Genomic DNA, 17122 nt, shown 5'->3' on the forward strand with positions numbered 1-17122 from the left:
AGCAGTTCTAAACTGAAATGTTGGGTATACCTCATAAAATTATATTTTCCTAAGTTTCCTATTAAATACATGACCTTACAAAATCTTCCAGCTTGTCTCAACATCAGTGTGATGTGTTACTAGTGAGTGATTAAAGTTAAATTTATTGCAGGAAAAAAAAACTTGGGAGTTCAAAGTAAAATTCTCATCAGAATATACAACAGAAAATATACATCAGAAACACCGAGACTTCGTTTCAGCTTTCTACTTATTTGCAACAAGCTGTTCCAGCCTGTGATCGATGCTTTGGGTTTTTGTGGATGGGACTGGCTCCAGAAAGGAATGTCTCTTCTGACCAAGTGCCTCGGACAGCAGCTCTCTCAGGAGACGCGTGCTCTCCAGCTGCAGCTGGAATTATGGAGCAAGGGGCTGTAAAAGTGGGAGGTGCTGCTGCTGCTGCTGCAGCTCGGCACTTGGGGAACGAGCACTCACAAAGAAAGCACGAAACTTAACCACTTGCCCTTGAATGGGAAGTGGGTACATTTCTCCCCTTGTCAGAGAAAGGTGGTATATGACCCTTCAAATGAATTCTGCAAAACAGGTGCAAGGCTTCATCACATACAAGTTTTCTCCTGTGGTATTACTTCATTACCAATAGTACCAACACTTTCCTGCATCTTCTTGTTAAAGAAACTGGAAGCATAGCTGAAAATATGTTAAGATACTGAACCATAGTATTTGTGTATAAAATGCTTCATCACAAACATATTTTGAATTCTAATTATATGCTTATTAACCCAATTACTTTGCTATGTATATATTTAATATATTCAAACATAATTATATACTGTGATATGTACCTCTCCTCTATTATGTTTATTGCTAAGGCTAATTTGAACTAAATTATGAGTTCATTGAAATATACTCAGCATACACATATTTTGTGGGCTTTTTTGCAAACTGTATTACCATTGTACAAAATAGTGAAGTGCTACATATATCTTAAGCTTTCTATAACAATAAAATGTGTACCTTTAGATTGATACTAAATAAGCATCATAATTTGTTAATGTGTTCTAAACAAAATATTTGCAGAATTAGTATGACGTTTACCGCAAGCTTGTAACTTTTACTTGACCTTCACTTTTTTTTTTTAAAAAAGGTTTTTGCATTCATACATACATTCCTGTTGAAGATGGGGTTAAACTTGTCAGAAGCATTTTAATAAAATACTGAAGACCTCCTTTAATTTATGGCAGATATATTTTCAAGAAGGAAAATGCTGATATTATCTTGGTTATAAGCTCGCTGCTGAAATGATTTAGATATTATTTTCCTTTCACACAGTATCAGTATAAAGCTTTTCTTTGCAGGCAATGAATTATAGTTGACACTTCAAACCTATTCTATCAGTATCTTCTAGTTCAGAAAAATGAGAAAACATAAATATTTATTCTATATATACAGAAGAGACACAGGACTCTGATAAAAATGATCCATTATGGAATGATGAATAATTGTTACATGTGTCACACTTAGAACAGCAAAGGGCAAAAAAATTTGCCACTTTTTAATATGAGGATTTGAGGTTATTGTGTAAATAAAAATGCAGTCATTTTATCATATTGAGCTGATAAGTGTTTAAGCCCAGTGATTTCTGATGACATTCACTTCATGACTACATGGATGATGAAGCTGCTTGATACAGACCCTTGGTCTGATTTGATAAAGTCTATTAATGACGTGCTTTAACAGTGGAAAAATATGCAAACAGCCTTCCATTTCCCAGTTTACATGTCCAATACTTCTCTAGCTTAAGCTTACCAATTAATAAGACTAGGAATCCATTTGTTCCATTAAGCGATCTGTTCACTGTCTTTAATCTTGTTTCTATTACTAACTTAAGTTTCTATATTATGCAGAGAAGTAGAGGTTATTATAAACTGCAGAGTAATAAACTCTGTAGGAAAAAAAGTGTCATTTCCAAATATTTGAAACAATATTATCAGTCTTATTATCAGTCTTTCCTTTTAAAAAAAGCAAATCCCTCCTATTAAGTGCAAGCCCTAGCCAAAATGCAGTAAACAGAATACAATTTGATTTTTTAAAATTTTTTTATCCACAACATCTGGTTTTATACTAGAAATAGAAGCTCTTTGAGGAAAGGATCATTTTTTTTGATTCAGTGCTTTTAACCATATAGCACTGACTACAAAATCGAAATGTATTCACAATACAAATTCTGGAGTTAAAAATAAATACTCAAAACGACAAGCTCTTGGTGTAAGACTGCCATGGGTGTAATATAAAAGTGTAATATATAATTGAACAGAATTATTTGCTAATTTGTGTTATGGGAGCTTCACAAACTAACATAAAGACCTCTTGCATATTAAATTCAAATTAAAATGCATATTGATTTAAATTAAAATAAACTAGCATTAATTCAGTAAATAAAAATCAGGAAGTTCTGAAGTTATAATAGTCTGGAAAATTGGCTAAGCCATCTTCTCAATGTGCTACATTTGTGTCAAACAGTGAAATATAAACATAGATGTTAACGTAGCGGGGAAAAAAAAAGAACAGAAACCACACCCTGTATGCAATATTGCATCTGAAAACTTTTAATTTTTGACACTGTTTCTTGGCTTCATCACTCCACCTGGACACTGGCAGGTTAACTTTTGGCATAAAGAAATAAGGAGCTGCACCGGGTAATAACAGATGTTTATCTAGCCCAGTTTCTTGTCTCCTTCAATGGTCACAGGCAGATGCCTAGGGAAGACTGCAAGATGAAGGCAAGAACAAATCAAATGTATCCCTATTATTAGTTTCCCAAATTAAATGTTATTACTAAATACAATAACCTTTGAGATAAAGAAATTTCACCTGAAATACTTAGTATCATAGGAGGAATTTTGAAAACTTAGACTTTAGGAATGGTAATATTATTTTAAAGACCACTATAGATTCTTCAACCTTTCAATCTCAGATAAAATAATTCAATTAAAAGTTTATTTTCAAATTTTCTCTAAGTGTTCAGTGTTTCTACATGAGATCTTGAGGAAGGGATGAAGGGATAAAATGTATTTCCCTCCATGGCATAAGGAGAGATTTTGCAGGGTGTCATGCTTGTGGTGAAGAAGGAAGTTTCCTCTACTCAATCTTTCTTACAGGAACTGGGGTTGGGTTGTTTTTTTGTTAGTTGGTGCCTCTGCAGATACTGAAAGCTTTCTAAAGTAACAACATGACTTGAAAATTGGGTTATTTTTACTCTGCTGCTTATCAGGCTAAAATATGAACAATGGTGACTTTTGGATTATCTACAGGCTCTGAATGACATTGCATCATTTCTGCCTCTACTCCCATTCCAAATACCACCCTTGAAACTACAAAGAGGGTGTTAAAACAAGCAACATTTTGCAGAAACCAACATCGAACATTTTGCACAGTATGCACACACACAAATTATATTCTACGGCTGACTCCATTTTTAAATGCTGACTTACTGAGATCTTTTTCCCAGAGCTAACTATATAAAGACTGTCAGAAAATGAGAATAAAAATAAACATCTAAAATGCAGAAAAAATTCTCTGCTCCTTTCTTTATGTTCTCTTTCTTCACGCTTCCTACTTTTGCATATCTTGCCTACCATTTTGAGTATTATACCTCCCAGATTCAGAGCTACATTAGAACAAATATGCCCTTATTCTTGAGTTTGTGTTTTTTCCTACACTTCTCTAAGAAGGTATTTTCTAAAGGCCTGTCTTTATCCTCCTAAACTATGGATATTTATCTTGATAATATCCACCCTGTGTGACCAATACTGGATTAACCGAGTTTACCTATAGTGAGTGCCTACATGCAAAAAGTCTATTGAAAATTTGCAGGAAACTGGAGTCAAGTCCAATCAAAGGTTTGGAAAACACACAGGGAACAATTCTGTTGTCATTCAATTGTACAGATTTAAGGCAACTTTCTACACTGACTGCTCATTTTGGAATTTCGGTTGTAAGTCTCCCCCAAATTAGAAAGTACGACTTACTTAAATTTATGCTGTTTTTGAAGAGAGGATGCTCAGGTTAGAGTCCTAGATTTGAACGTGGTTCCCTATACCTTGTTGAATCCAAGCCAACAGTGAGAGATTTCCAACAAGCAAGGTGCGGATACGCTTCTGTGCGTTAATACTCTGAAGTCACAAGGATGTATACAAGCACTTTCTGTGCATTCCAACGCCTGCGGTTCTTGGTATCAAATCACAGACTAAATTTTGTGTAACTAATCACCTGTCTGAGAATGTTACAAGTAGTAATTGATCCTAATTTGCAGAAAGAAGAGCAGGATTTTCATTAGTTATCACATTAAGCAGTAGCTCTTAACTGTAGTCAATCTCCTGAACAACCCAAATATGACAAGCCTACTCTTGTGGGGTAATCTGAGGGGAAAGCTGTAAAATGAAGAAAAAGTGCTCCTTCTGAATAGATAAATACAGAAGAACTGGACAATACACTAAAGCCAGAAACACTAGTGGGTATTTTGAAGGTTATTTTCATTAAATTTTTCTAGAGCACCGAAATTACAATGCAGACTCACTGTCAATTCCTGGCTCATGTAACTGCAGGCTGCCACTGAAGAGGGAGGTCCTGGTCCACAGCTATGCAATCCCTCTGCCCTCCATGGACATCACCCCATGGTCTGCCAGATCAGCCCACTGACCCAGCTCACTCACCTTCTGGTCCAACAAGACCAGCAGGCAGGCTGCGGCCCTTTCAGCAGCAGCGTGGGCTTGGGCTGGTGTAAACTGACTGAGGACTTGTTCTGCTGGCTACTGAATTGCAGAGCATCTCCAGGCCCCTGTCTTAGCCAGCAGTGAAGCACATTCCCCTAGGTTAAAGCCGACCCTGGGTGCCCTGGAAAGCCCTCTGCAAGCATCTTTCTCAGTGAACACTGGCACAGTCTATGGAAGTTTAGACAAATACATTTAGCCAGCTAAGTTATGCAGTAGGCATATCTCCACCACTTTTGTGTACATGGAGAATACAGAATAATACCAAAGCAGTGCCTTATGAGAGGACAAAAAAGTATCTTTATTGGCAGAAGGTGTGTGCTAATTTTCGCTACTTATCTTCAATTTCCTGTGCTGACTTCAATCAATTTAAACAAGATTCTTACCAGAATAAAATATATCAGGACTGGATAATGGAGAACCAGCTTCCCAAAGACACCACTCCTCATGACAGCCTAAGTCTCTCTGAATTTAACTGTATTTTCAGTAACATTTTCACAGTTCCCAAATAAAACAAAGCCCATAACTATAGCATAGAATATGTAGTTCTGGGTATTCCAGGTAATCTAGAGATTCTGGGAGATTAAGATAGTTGAGTAGCCACTTTTAAAAAATAAAAAATTAATTATAGGAAAACTGTTGACTTAAGGATTTAAGAGGTCAATGAGGGCTATGAAAGATAATGGTGTGTGTTAATCTACTTCATAGTCTTCAGAAAATACATACTTGGTGTTAACATAAATTTAGTTTTAATCTACTGTTAATTAGGGTAGATTAATGTATATATGACTATCACAAAAATACACATTAATAGCAAAAAGAGCTATTCTGATAAATAACACATCACTGATCCTACTGTGCTAAAGTATTTAGGTAATACGAACTATTCAACGTCTCAATATTCTGCTTAACAGTGAGAGAAATTTACAGAAACAATACTTTGATGAAGCAGCATTGCGACACTACTGGGATTGCACTGCAGTTCAGAGATAACCCTGAAACAACTGGGTAGGGAAAAATCTATATAACCTACATTATTAATGACTACTGACTGACCTCTGCTTATCTTCACTACCTTAAAGATGACATTGAAATTTCCAACACTGCTCAAGCTTCATTATCCAAAATCTAGACTATAATAACTTAAAAGAGTTCTGATGATATTTTCAACCTGTCATATTAAAATAAAACAGAAAATTTCTGTCATTATGTATCACCTAGAAAAAGGATCATTGCTTTGTTCACATAGTGCAACATGAAGTCTAATATTTACACTGCATACAATGACCAGAGAATGTATTTGCTTAATTTTTCATTCAAATATTACAGATAAGAGAGAAGACAACAAATCCCTCAGAAAAGAAAGAAAAAAGAACACTAAGAGTGTGTACATAACATGTGGAAGAAAGGAGTTACGTTTACTTCCCTCCAGGAAAGAATTTCCATTGTGTATCACACGTGCCACACAGCAAATTTCAACAGTAGCTTACATGACATCATACCATGCCATGGCATGAATACCTCAAAACAATCCAGTCACAGCTGACCAGATAGTGCACACAGGTACACTGAAGTCCACTGACATCAGTAAGCTATCAAAATACGCAGCAGGTGGGAAACAGCCTTCAACTTGTACAACTTGCTGCTGTTTTCCCACTCAAAGCTTGCTTAATTCTAATTTTTCATTCCATTTTCCACTCTCTTCCTCTAACAAAAAAAAATTATATTTTTTTTATGATTTAAAGCATGTAATTTAAGCTGAAATCAAAGCTGTTCTTTCTTCTTAGAATATAACTGGTTGTTTAACGCTCTATATAACACTTTTAAGTGGCCAAATATAACATGTTCATTTCAAATTGAATTTACAAAAATTAAAACTAATTTTTTTTTGTGGGCAAGGTGTTAAAGAAAAACAATACATCTTATTAAATATACAGTAGCTGTAATTTCATTGTTTCTTCTGATCCTATCCATTTTAAAGAATGTTTCAGGTTTTTTGTTTTTTTTTTTTTTTCATATAAAAAAGAGCCTAGTATCAATCAAGGAAAGATTTTTCCTTTTTGAAGGAATGAAATTCCAACTTATCTGTATTCAGAATATCAATACAAATTTGTACACAAGTCATTCTAAATGCCACTGGCTTCCCATTTTCAATGCTGCTATTTTTCCAGAGAATGTATCCACAGATCAATGACCCTTTCATGTGATCTGGAAATGCCAAAGAGTAATACCTCAGGGAAAACACTGTTTTCACTTGAGTTAAAATAATAATTTTTACAACAGAAAGAAAGCATGAAATCCTAAAATCACTGAGGATGCCATTCAGAAAATCTATATATCTGGGGGGAAAAAATTAGTAGAGAACTAATAATTGTTCAGACAAATTAATTTCAAACTAAAGCCATGGTAAAATTAATGAATCTCACAGATTAATAAACTGCTCCTTTGGCAGCATTTATTGGGGCACATTTATGCATGTTTCGCCATTTTTCTCTTACTTTTTATTAATTATGGCTACTTGGAATTGATGCTCTCCAGGGTACACATCAGCGTGTACCAAGATTGATGAACGCGGCCCAGATGTTGGAGTCATGTGGAGTGTCTGTCCATGCGCGGGATCTGTGCTGTAACCCTGTACGTTTTCCTGCAGTGAACTTGCAGGCACTCCTGACAACAGAAATGTAGCCGACAGAGGAAATTCCAGGAGCGTCTCCGTTCCCCTCCATTACTGCATGAGAAAGACATTCTTACGCTGATGTGCGAGTATGTACTTTTGACGGGGTACTGCTTGCTGCCCTGTGCTGTCTTTCAATCCTTCCCTCTCTTCTCTCCCCCAAAGGAGAGTCTGATATCAGATTATAACACTTACCTAACTTTTATAGCATGCTTTTCTTTGTAGTCCACGTGTAGACAGTGGTGTCAATTTCTGAATCAGTTATTTGGGTATTGGGGAAAAAAACCACAACAGTTATTTTCTAAATTTCTAGCATGCTTTTTTATTGCTTTTAGAAATATGCTTTTAGAAAACATGCTTTTAGACTGTCAGGCAATAAGAGAGAATACTGCAGGGATTCTTAGCTTTTGACATTTTTAATCGCCTCTGCTTTGGTTATTACACAATAGATATTTTCGTCATCTAAATATAATGTATCTTTGTAAAATCCTTTAAAATATGATTTCAAACCAATGAATGCCATTTTCTATTTGCCTTTAATTTCCTCTCAATAGTAAGTTCATCAGAGTGTAACAATTAATTAACTTAATTAAGCTAACTTAATTATGTTCTTTCATAGGTCAATATGTAGAGCTACTCAGATTAATAGCAGAGCTTGTAAAGTTAATCTTCTTGTATAATGCAAATGATGCCAAGTCATGTATTAAATACCTTCCTGAGTAACAGATGATATAGGACTGAATGTACTTTAAAGAAGGGCAGAGACTGTGAAAAGGTTAAATAAAGAAAAATGTCTTGGATTTGTGGAAATTTTAAACAGACCTAATTCATTTTTTAAATTAATAATGTTCTTCTAAGAGGAGCCCTCATTCCATAAGGCCATTTACAGTTTAAATATACATAAATAAATTTTGACTTCAAAAGCAGAACTGCATGACAGCATTTTCCAGCCATCTTGTGACCTTTATGTTTTGTTATTAAGAAGATTACATAAAACAGTCATGTGAAGAGATTAGACAGAAAATATGAATTCCTAACTCCAGAGCATTTGCATGCTTACTGTATTTCCCAGCTTATTTTACAGAGGAATCACTTCAGTAGTCAAAGGTATTATGTTCTCTTCTCTGTTCATTATTAACTCACTTTTAACACAGTTAGACTAAGACTTTTTAGGCATGTGGCTTAGCACTTTTGTTATGAAATATTAATGGGAACTACAGTAATCATAATAATTACTTGTAGAATCATAAAAAGTAAAATCAAACAGATCTCCTGAGGGCCAAATGATCTGAATAGGTGACTCAGCTCCTCTGTTTTGATAAATGAGTCTGATGGTTGGAACCCACACTCTGACCTGAGGAGTTGGATTATGGGCCAAATCACCAAATTTCAGCCATGAAACCAAATTTCAGTCTTCTCTACAATGAATCTGACTTAGGTCCAGAAAATATTCTAAATACACAGCAATTTCAGATCTGCAATCTGTTGCAACGAAGAGTTGCAACACAAAGAAAACAAAGAAGAGGGGTGCAATAAATTTTCTGTAAGGTGCTTTGAACAGGAGTGTAAAGCAAAAGGCTCTGAAAGTGTGAAAACCACCATTGCTCAGAAGTTTTAAAATCAGAATAAAGTACTAACAGATGCACCCAAGGGATCAATCCTGTGTCTGCTAGGGGATGGATGACACAGATGACCTAATGTATTTTCTTCTCTTTTTTTAAAGTATGCCATGTAGCATTTGTGATGTTGCCCAAAATGAACACCGCAATCTCGCTGTAGCAGCAGGTTCAGAGTACAAATCAGCTTCTGTTCCAAAATCACAGGCCTACAACTTCTGGTATAAAGGAGGATTATTTATCTATGATACAGAGCAACTAGTAAATTAGCACTTATGATTTTCCATCAGAAAACAGTCTGCTAGGCCCAAGCAGCATGGAAATTTCCAATGACTTTTCTAAGCAGCAAAGCTCTTTAAAAGTTAAACAAAATAATTTAGTGTTCAAGAGTAAATATGCAGTCCAACCCACTCTATGTAGGTAACTGTATTTTTTTTCTTCAATTAACAGTGTGTCAGGAAGAACAACATATTTATAGCAACAACAGTCTAATACAATTCTTCTGTTAAATGAGTTCAAGCTAGCAGCTACACAGAACAGAGGGAAAATATTGTTATACCTATGAAGTTTAGAAAAGAATGCACAGCCTTTTCACAAGCACAAGCATAAAAGCTTTGCATTTATACATATAGATATACAAATGTGTATTTTTTCTAATATTCTCCTGTGTTCTCTAAGAGTACAAATCACCTTCTTGCTTCTTGACAACGCTCATGCTATATTATGATTGAGTTATTTTCTCAAATGAATGATGTCAGTGATGGAAATCCAGTTATTTAACAGTCTTCTAATAATAGCAGATGGAGAAAATATCACATAAGCATTATCACAAGCTTTGCCATGGAATTACTTTTTATTCAATTCTTTCAGAAATTGTTACATCACACTTTGTTTAAAAAGCTAACACCTCAGTGTAATAAAATAGCCTAAGGATGGATTGGATGCTCTGCTGATGAAGTTTACAGCTTTGGGTTTTAAAAAAAATCTCTTTTTGTACTAACCTGAAGAGGCAACGTGTCTTGTTGGGAAAGGTTTTATCCCGAGATCAAGGAAGGAAGAGAACTCAAGAAACAAAAGATGATATCAGATGCCAATTGTGTTCATAAAAATTAAGAAACATTCCCTTTGCTTGTATATGAAATAATGCAGATGGCTCCCCCAGATTTACCAAGAATAATGCAATGATTTTAACACTGAATTCTATAATCATTTTAAGCTGCTTGTACCATACGTATGACTAATGGCAGATGACTTAAGTGTAGGACACATCTTTTCCTATAAAACAAAACACTATATCCCAGCTGTGCATTTCTAATGGAAAAAAGTCTGTGCTCTATCCAGATAAACTGCAAGCACTGAATGTCTAATAGTTCAGAAACAGATTAATGGGTACCTATCTTAATCTTTCTTTAGTTGAGAATCACAACACTTTGCACAGCTTTTATAGTTTTAATACAGCACTCAGAAAGCACCACAGATACATAAGCTATTCATGTTCATATGCTACCATCACGTCATTCATATTTCACCCTAAAATGCTCCGGAATATATATATATATACATGCTTTTTTACACGGGAAAGTAGGGGGTTGGTTGTTTAATTCATTTTTTTTATCCAGAGAGAATGGCACAGCATTTCATCTGTATCTGTACTGCTCTGGCAATGCAGTCATTCAGAAAGAACAGCTCTGTTATCCTCTGCGCTTACACTATTAAAACATGATTAATTGATTTGCCACAGGATCGGCAAAGGAAATTAATGCACATAACTCATGTATTTCTATTTTACTTCTAATTAAAGAAGAGGATATGCCTCTTATGAGACTCAGGTTTAAGGGAACTGTCAAAACTAGTCTCTTCTTGCTTAGATAACCTACCACTGACACCATTGCTCCCTGTGGATTAAAGTGCTGCTTATGAGAAATGGTATCAAGATACAGCCCACCCGTCTTGCTCTTTAGCCACTACATGAAAAAGAGAAAGCAAAACTACTTTAACAACAAACCTTCACTTTCTTCAACGTCACTGTATATTTGTCTAAAAAACTGTATAAATATATTTACTAAATATACTGCAACTGCCAGATGCACAATGAAAGTGACCACAGAAAACAGAGTAAGGGTCATGAAATCTAATTCATCAGCCTTTCAATTTTATCAAACAGAGTGTTATTCAAAAAAGTGTATTCGTACATTTAAAACATTTTAAAAGCTCTGAATCTTAAGTAATCAACCTGTCCAGAGAATTTTCTTTCATCAGTTCATGGTAAAGAATGTGTAATATCAGAGATATAATTTAATGTATTGACTCAGGGCATACCAACAATAGTGCAGTTCTGAATTTTGAAAGGGTTGTGGGAACAAAATTCCTGCTTTAAGCATTACTATTGGAGGGAAACCACCAAAACTATATAATTTAGTATAACATTTCAAGAAAATCAGTATTATTCTACAGTTTCCTAAGAAACTGTTAAGAAGGTCTAATGAAATGACACTGAAATTAGGACAGCACACATCTGTCCCGTTTCAAATGCATTGAATTTTTCTTTCAATTCCACTTTTCAATTCCAATTCTTAAAAAAGACAATAAATATATACAATATTAACTCATCAATCACACAATAAACTTCCTTATTTTAGTATGGATACTAATTAAAATCATTCAAGCATTCAAATCTATACAACTTAAATTTTATTGAGCTTTGTGCAGCTTTTGAAAACACAGAATAAGGTGTCTTTCTAACTTTAAATGCAGCTTGGTTATTTTATAACCCAAAGTGTTTCTGCATCTGAAATACACCGATGAATACATACACCTTCCTGAATCCCTCACAGGTACAAAAATTTCACAGGTATCTAAATCTAAACACCCAACATTCTAATTATTTCTGCAGTGGCTTTTGTCATATGCCACATAGCTGGACACTGTCTCTATCCTACACAGAGTTAAATCTGATTTTAGAGCATGAAAAGAGGCTGGGAAGAAGGGAGGCAGTAAGAGGAGCAGATGCCATCCTGCCCTCCTGTTGAGTAGAACTCAAAATTCAACCATCGTTTCTACTAGGAGGAACGACTGGACAAGCAAAACAAAGCCTCATCTGAGTGATCAAATGACATCCCACAAAGTTAAAACTGATGACACGAGTAACTGAGTGTTAGATTCAGACTGGCCTATCTAAGAGGAAAACAAATTGTAAGCAGGAAAAAACTACGCTTTATACAAATTAATGGGGCAACTCATGAGATTTTCCTTACTTTCTCCTACTAGAAGTTGTCTCTCCTCCCATTTGCAAGTCCGAAACTCTCTCTGAACATCACTTTCTACATCCTTCTCAATTTTCCTCCACCTTCCTGAAATCCTTAGCTGTTAACCATTTTGCCTTCTTTACACTTTTCTCCTATTCCTCTTTTCCATGGCTGCATTTGAGCTTTTCCTTAACAACTGCTTTCTCACCAATACTGATGAGTTGAATTCAGATGAGACATAAATTATTATACAAATAATGCATCAGTTAGAAGCTGTAGTTAATTCCAAATATTAATTCATAAAGCAGATACTGATAGAATATAAGGGAGTGATGTTCCAGGACACTTCAAATAAAATGAAAAATAAAAAAGGCATTAGTTGAAGTAAAGCTCTGCAAACACTTTTTTGGAGCTGTTTTTTAGGGTGTAATTCACAAATGTTTGTTTACCATGCTGACTTACCCATGCGTAACTTAGATGGGTTGTTTCATGGTGGGTTCTGAATTTGGAAATTCAGCATACTGGTGCTCCCCTCTCAAGGTTCCCTGCAAATCCAACCACAAAACTCTTTCTGACTCACCTCTCTCCGTTTTTATATAAACTGCAGTAAATATGATTGGAGAAAGTCTCATGCCCTTATAAACACATATAATACTTTATGACCCCACATTCAGTAAAACAGCTTCAACATAAACTATTACTGAGATATTTAATAAAATTCAAAAGGTACATTTCCATCTTTCAATTCTCTGAAGTTTCCTCTCCCCCCCAGTTTAGCTGTTTTTTATTCCACAAAGGCAAAAACTGTATACTCATCTTCCTTTCGGTTGCCTTTTACTAACTAACCATGTTTCATTCCTCTTTCTGCAGCACTTTTCCTCTATTTTTATTTTTAAATATCATCTGTGCTCTCAATTTTAATTTCTCCAGTGGAGTGAGATAAATTGGCAAAGCTGAGACTCAAGAGGCAGAACCCATGGACCTCCATAGACTAGAGGTCCCTCTTCTACTCAAGAATATAAACAAAAGTATTACTAAAAGCTTATATTACTCTATCTTCAGGACTGTTTAGATGTGATAACCTGACTTTCTATCTTAGAATATGTGGTGATACTCCAAAATAAGTGAAGTACCTATTTGGTCTTAATCCAGAAGACACATTCTCCTGGCCCTGTACTGCGGACTTCCCTCTTCTTCAGACAAAGTGACAAGACTATCAGAGGAAAGGAGAAATTCAAGAACGTATTTGATAATTACCTAAAGGCTGCACTGAAGAACTAATAAATGGCACTGTATTTCCTATGGCTAGTATTTCATACTCTCCTTTACTGGGAAGATTATAGTCAAAAGAAATCTGAGAAAAAAGCAGGAAAGACTAGTCTTTATATTACCTGGTACTTGGAATATCTTTAATAATAACAACTAAACTGTTGAGGCAGCCAAGATTAATAATATTAATGTTACTCCAAATGAAGTACTTTCCCACAGAAATGGTTAATTTAAGGATAATAATGGTTCTCTGAAAGGATGATTCCCACCATAAAATGAAGTTGTGAGTCTGAATTCTGCAGACAACCTCTCCTCCAGCTATGGTGTACTGTGACAAGTACGCATTCCAGGGATAGAAAAAAAAAAAGTCATTGGCTACTTTATGGAACTACCTTACAAGCTGGCACCTCTTCTTATAACAACAAGGAGTATGGACTTATGATCATACTACATCATTAGCATCTAGTGTCATTTTTTTGAAAACAAGGGCACAAAAAAAGGCACAGCATTAGCAAGGGTCTTTCCTTTGCATGACCCATCAGTTAGCTGTATTTAAATTTAGTGAAGAATGACAAAAACTTTACATCTACCTGTATACCTATGTACAGATTTTACTTCTGACTCTTTAGTGTCATGAAGTTTAATTTGCCAGAATATAACAGGACTCCTGTTACTGTCATGGCGTGAAAGACAGGAACAAGAAAAAAAGTATTTAAAAGGTAGCAGATGGAATATACTTGGCTTATAGGTACCGCTAATCAAGGTCCTGAGATTTACCTTGGTCTTACATGTTGTTGGTATGGAAGGATGATTGAGCTTTAGCTTTAAAAAGTCTCTGCTATGAGTAAAACAACACTAGGCATGCAAAACAGAGGCAAACGTGTATCCCCCAACAGTTAATCTTGGAAAAGAATAGACACAGAATGTCCTACCTCTTCTGGACGTTTCTGTGCCATCGATACCAGCTCTTCAGAGCTACTTCTTGAGGTAGAGGGTACCACATTACCTGGGGCCTCTGAGACCACCTCATTTGACGGCTCGGAGTCCTGAGGGCAACAGAGACAAATAGACCCCTCAGCAGCGTGTTGATGTGGCACGCCGAGAAAATGAGACTTTTCAGAGGATCTGCGCTCTAAGCACAGACAGAGAAATGAAAAATACTTGAGGTCTAACACTCTACTCTTTTTACCCTGGGCAACTTCTTTTACCCCAGCGGCAAAAACATCTATTATATATTTTCTCTTAAAATGGTAATACTTTCTTCACAAGAGCATTATAAGACTTATTAAATAGCTATATAGCGTTTCAAAATTGCAAAGTTCTGAATAAACATGCTTGTTTTGCCCATACCTACCCCTGCTCCTGAACTGCCAGGAGGGGAATATTATATTTCATCCCCTTATTCAAGATGAAGGTTTCTGCAAAACAGCTAGGACCATGCTAGAACAACCCCACACAAATGTATTTTATCAATCACTGCAAATCGATATAGCACACAATCTGGTAAAGTTAGAAAAGTTAGCAGAGTTGGCTATTAGTAACTTCAACACTACAGTAAAGTAAATAAAATAAAAATTCTTAAGTAGTTTACATTCTACTTTCCAAATACCTTGACTTTGCAATGCAACATGACTGGATCAGTCAAAACATTAACCACTTTGATACCTTCACTGCTTCACACAGTGGTTTTGATAACTGCACAGACTGAGATCTTTTACTACAGAGAAAAAAAGCCATTAATCGGTACTATCTCTACTGTGCTTGTTGTAATGCTCATTACAGAAGATATTTTAGATGTCATCGCTTAGCAAGCAGAATATGTGCTTTTGATATATCACTTTCTCTCTACAGTCATTAACTGCAAGGAAATCAAGATTACACTTTTGGAAACTGCAAGCTACAAAGCTCACTACTAAGTTTTTCAACATAACAACCTCTAATAAGTAAATTAAAATTTCATAATGATAATATTCAGCATTTGCAGTTCATCCCAATGTATGTTTGGACTGTTGGAAGGGAAAATGTGAACGCTGTCACCAAATCACACGGAGAATCACAGGTAAGACCAGATATTGTAGAATAATTAATACATGGAGGGCATTGCTGGAGGCTAGAAAGTTGGAAAAATCTCTTTGGGCCTCGAGGGGGAATACTCTAGTATCTCTATTTCATATACCTTCTCAGGTGAATCCCTTTAAAATAGCTTCTGAGCTTAAATATTTCAAATAAAGCTTTTTACACCTTTCTCATTGTACCACCTCTGTGACTTAGAAAAGGGATATTCTGACCCATTCTGTGGCTTACTACCTTAAGTTTAAGGTTCGGTATGAGGAAGACATTTTAGGGAAAATCAGTTTTTTCAGCTTTCTCAGTTCCTCAAAAGAATAGCAACACCATGGTTAAACACAGTGAACTACAAGGAGAAACATCTCTAGCATTCTGATAAAAAAGTCTAATTTCCTTCTATCGACTGTACGAAAGCCCCATGCTCTATATGACATCAAAATAAACTTTGCCTCGTGTTCATCCTGACAGCTTACTGTTTTCCCTAGCAGATCTGGACTTGCACAGGTAAACGCCCTCTCTCTCAAAGGCTGCCTCAGTTTGGTTCCCAGTAAACTATGACGATGAGACTGTCTCTTCTTGTTGACCCAATTAGCCATGAACTGACTCTGAGCACTGAACAGTAGTGTTTTTTCTCCTTGAGAACCAGAAAGTTAAATCATCTCCATGCAATATATCAGCTCAATATGTTTCCAGAAGCTCTTCTGTGCTACTTACAAAGACAAAAGTAACAACCACATCTGCTGGAAGAAAATGATGTATTTGTCTGAATTCTTTGGTTCAGTGATTTCTCTCCTTGAATTCTGCCTGTCTTTTGTGTCTGAACAAACTTTTATTATGTTGCTATTACCTGTGGCCAGATAATGGTAGCAAGATTTTGTTGTTACTTATGATTTTTGAAAGTAATAAATAATGGTTTTCAAAAATGGTCTGAGCAACTGCAATTTGGTAAACATACATTCCTGTTCAATTCCTCTTGCCTCAACACGACCAGCATGTCACGGATTCTCTTCCCCCATCAAGTCTCGCATATCTTCTTTCCAAGCAGCTTGGCCATCCTTCTCAACAGTTTTCTTAAGAACCAGGTAGCTAATATAACACTTCCATTTTTAAGGAGATGGATGGAAATCAAATTTACTTTACTATTCAGAAACCAAGCTGAGAAGATGCATCTCCCTTTCCAATTACACTGGTTTTATTATCTCTTTTCACACCAATGTCACTTCTTAGGAAAAGTGTAGAGAGCCTGAACACATGTAAGAAAGGTAATCTATGTTGCTCTGAACTAGTTTGGCAACATGTGAAGTACAGCTTTCAGAAATAAACATATTCAGTAAGTGGAATGAGATCCTTTAATGTAAGGTACAACGATAAAAATGTTGCAAGGTGCAAGTGAGAACTTTCATAAAGCTTCTTCTCAGTGTGTTATGAGTAATGGCCAAATGAGCAATAGTTCTGATAACAAATCCTGGTACCTCGACTTGTTCT

General features: G+C 35.7%; 1 protein-coding gene across 1 annotated transcript in view; it reads right to left on the reverse strand.

Annotated features, from left to right (window-relative positions):
* Nucleotides 1-17122, reverse strand: part of PHF14 (PHD finger protein 14) — a 170195-nt gene that overhangs the window by 20145 nt on the left and 132928 nt on the right. The window contains 1 exon segment of the mRNA XM_072854214.1: nucleotides 14503-14616. Within this exon segment, the coding sequence (XP_072710315.1) occupies nucleotides 14503-14616 (114 nt within the window).

This window comes from Ciconia boyciana, chromosome 2 (assembly GCF_034638445.1).
Source record: "Ciconia boyciana chromosome 2, ASM3463844v1, whole genome shotgun sequence".
Lineage (NCBI taxonomy): Eukaryota > Metazoa > Chordata > Aves > Ciconiiformes > Ciconiidae > Ciconia > Ciconia boyciana.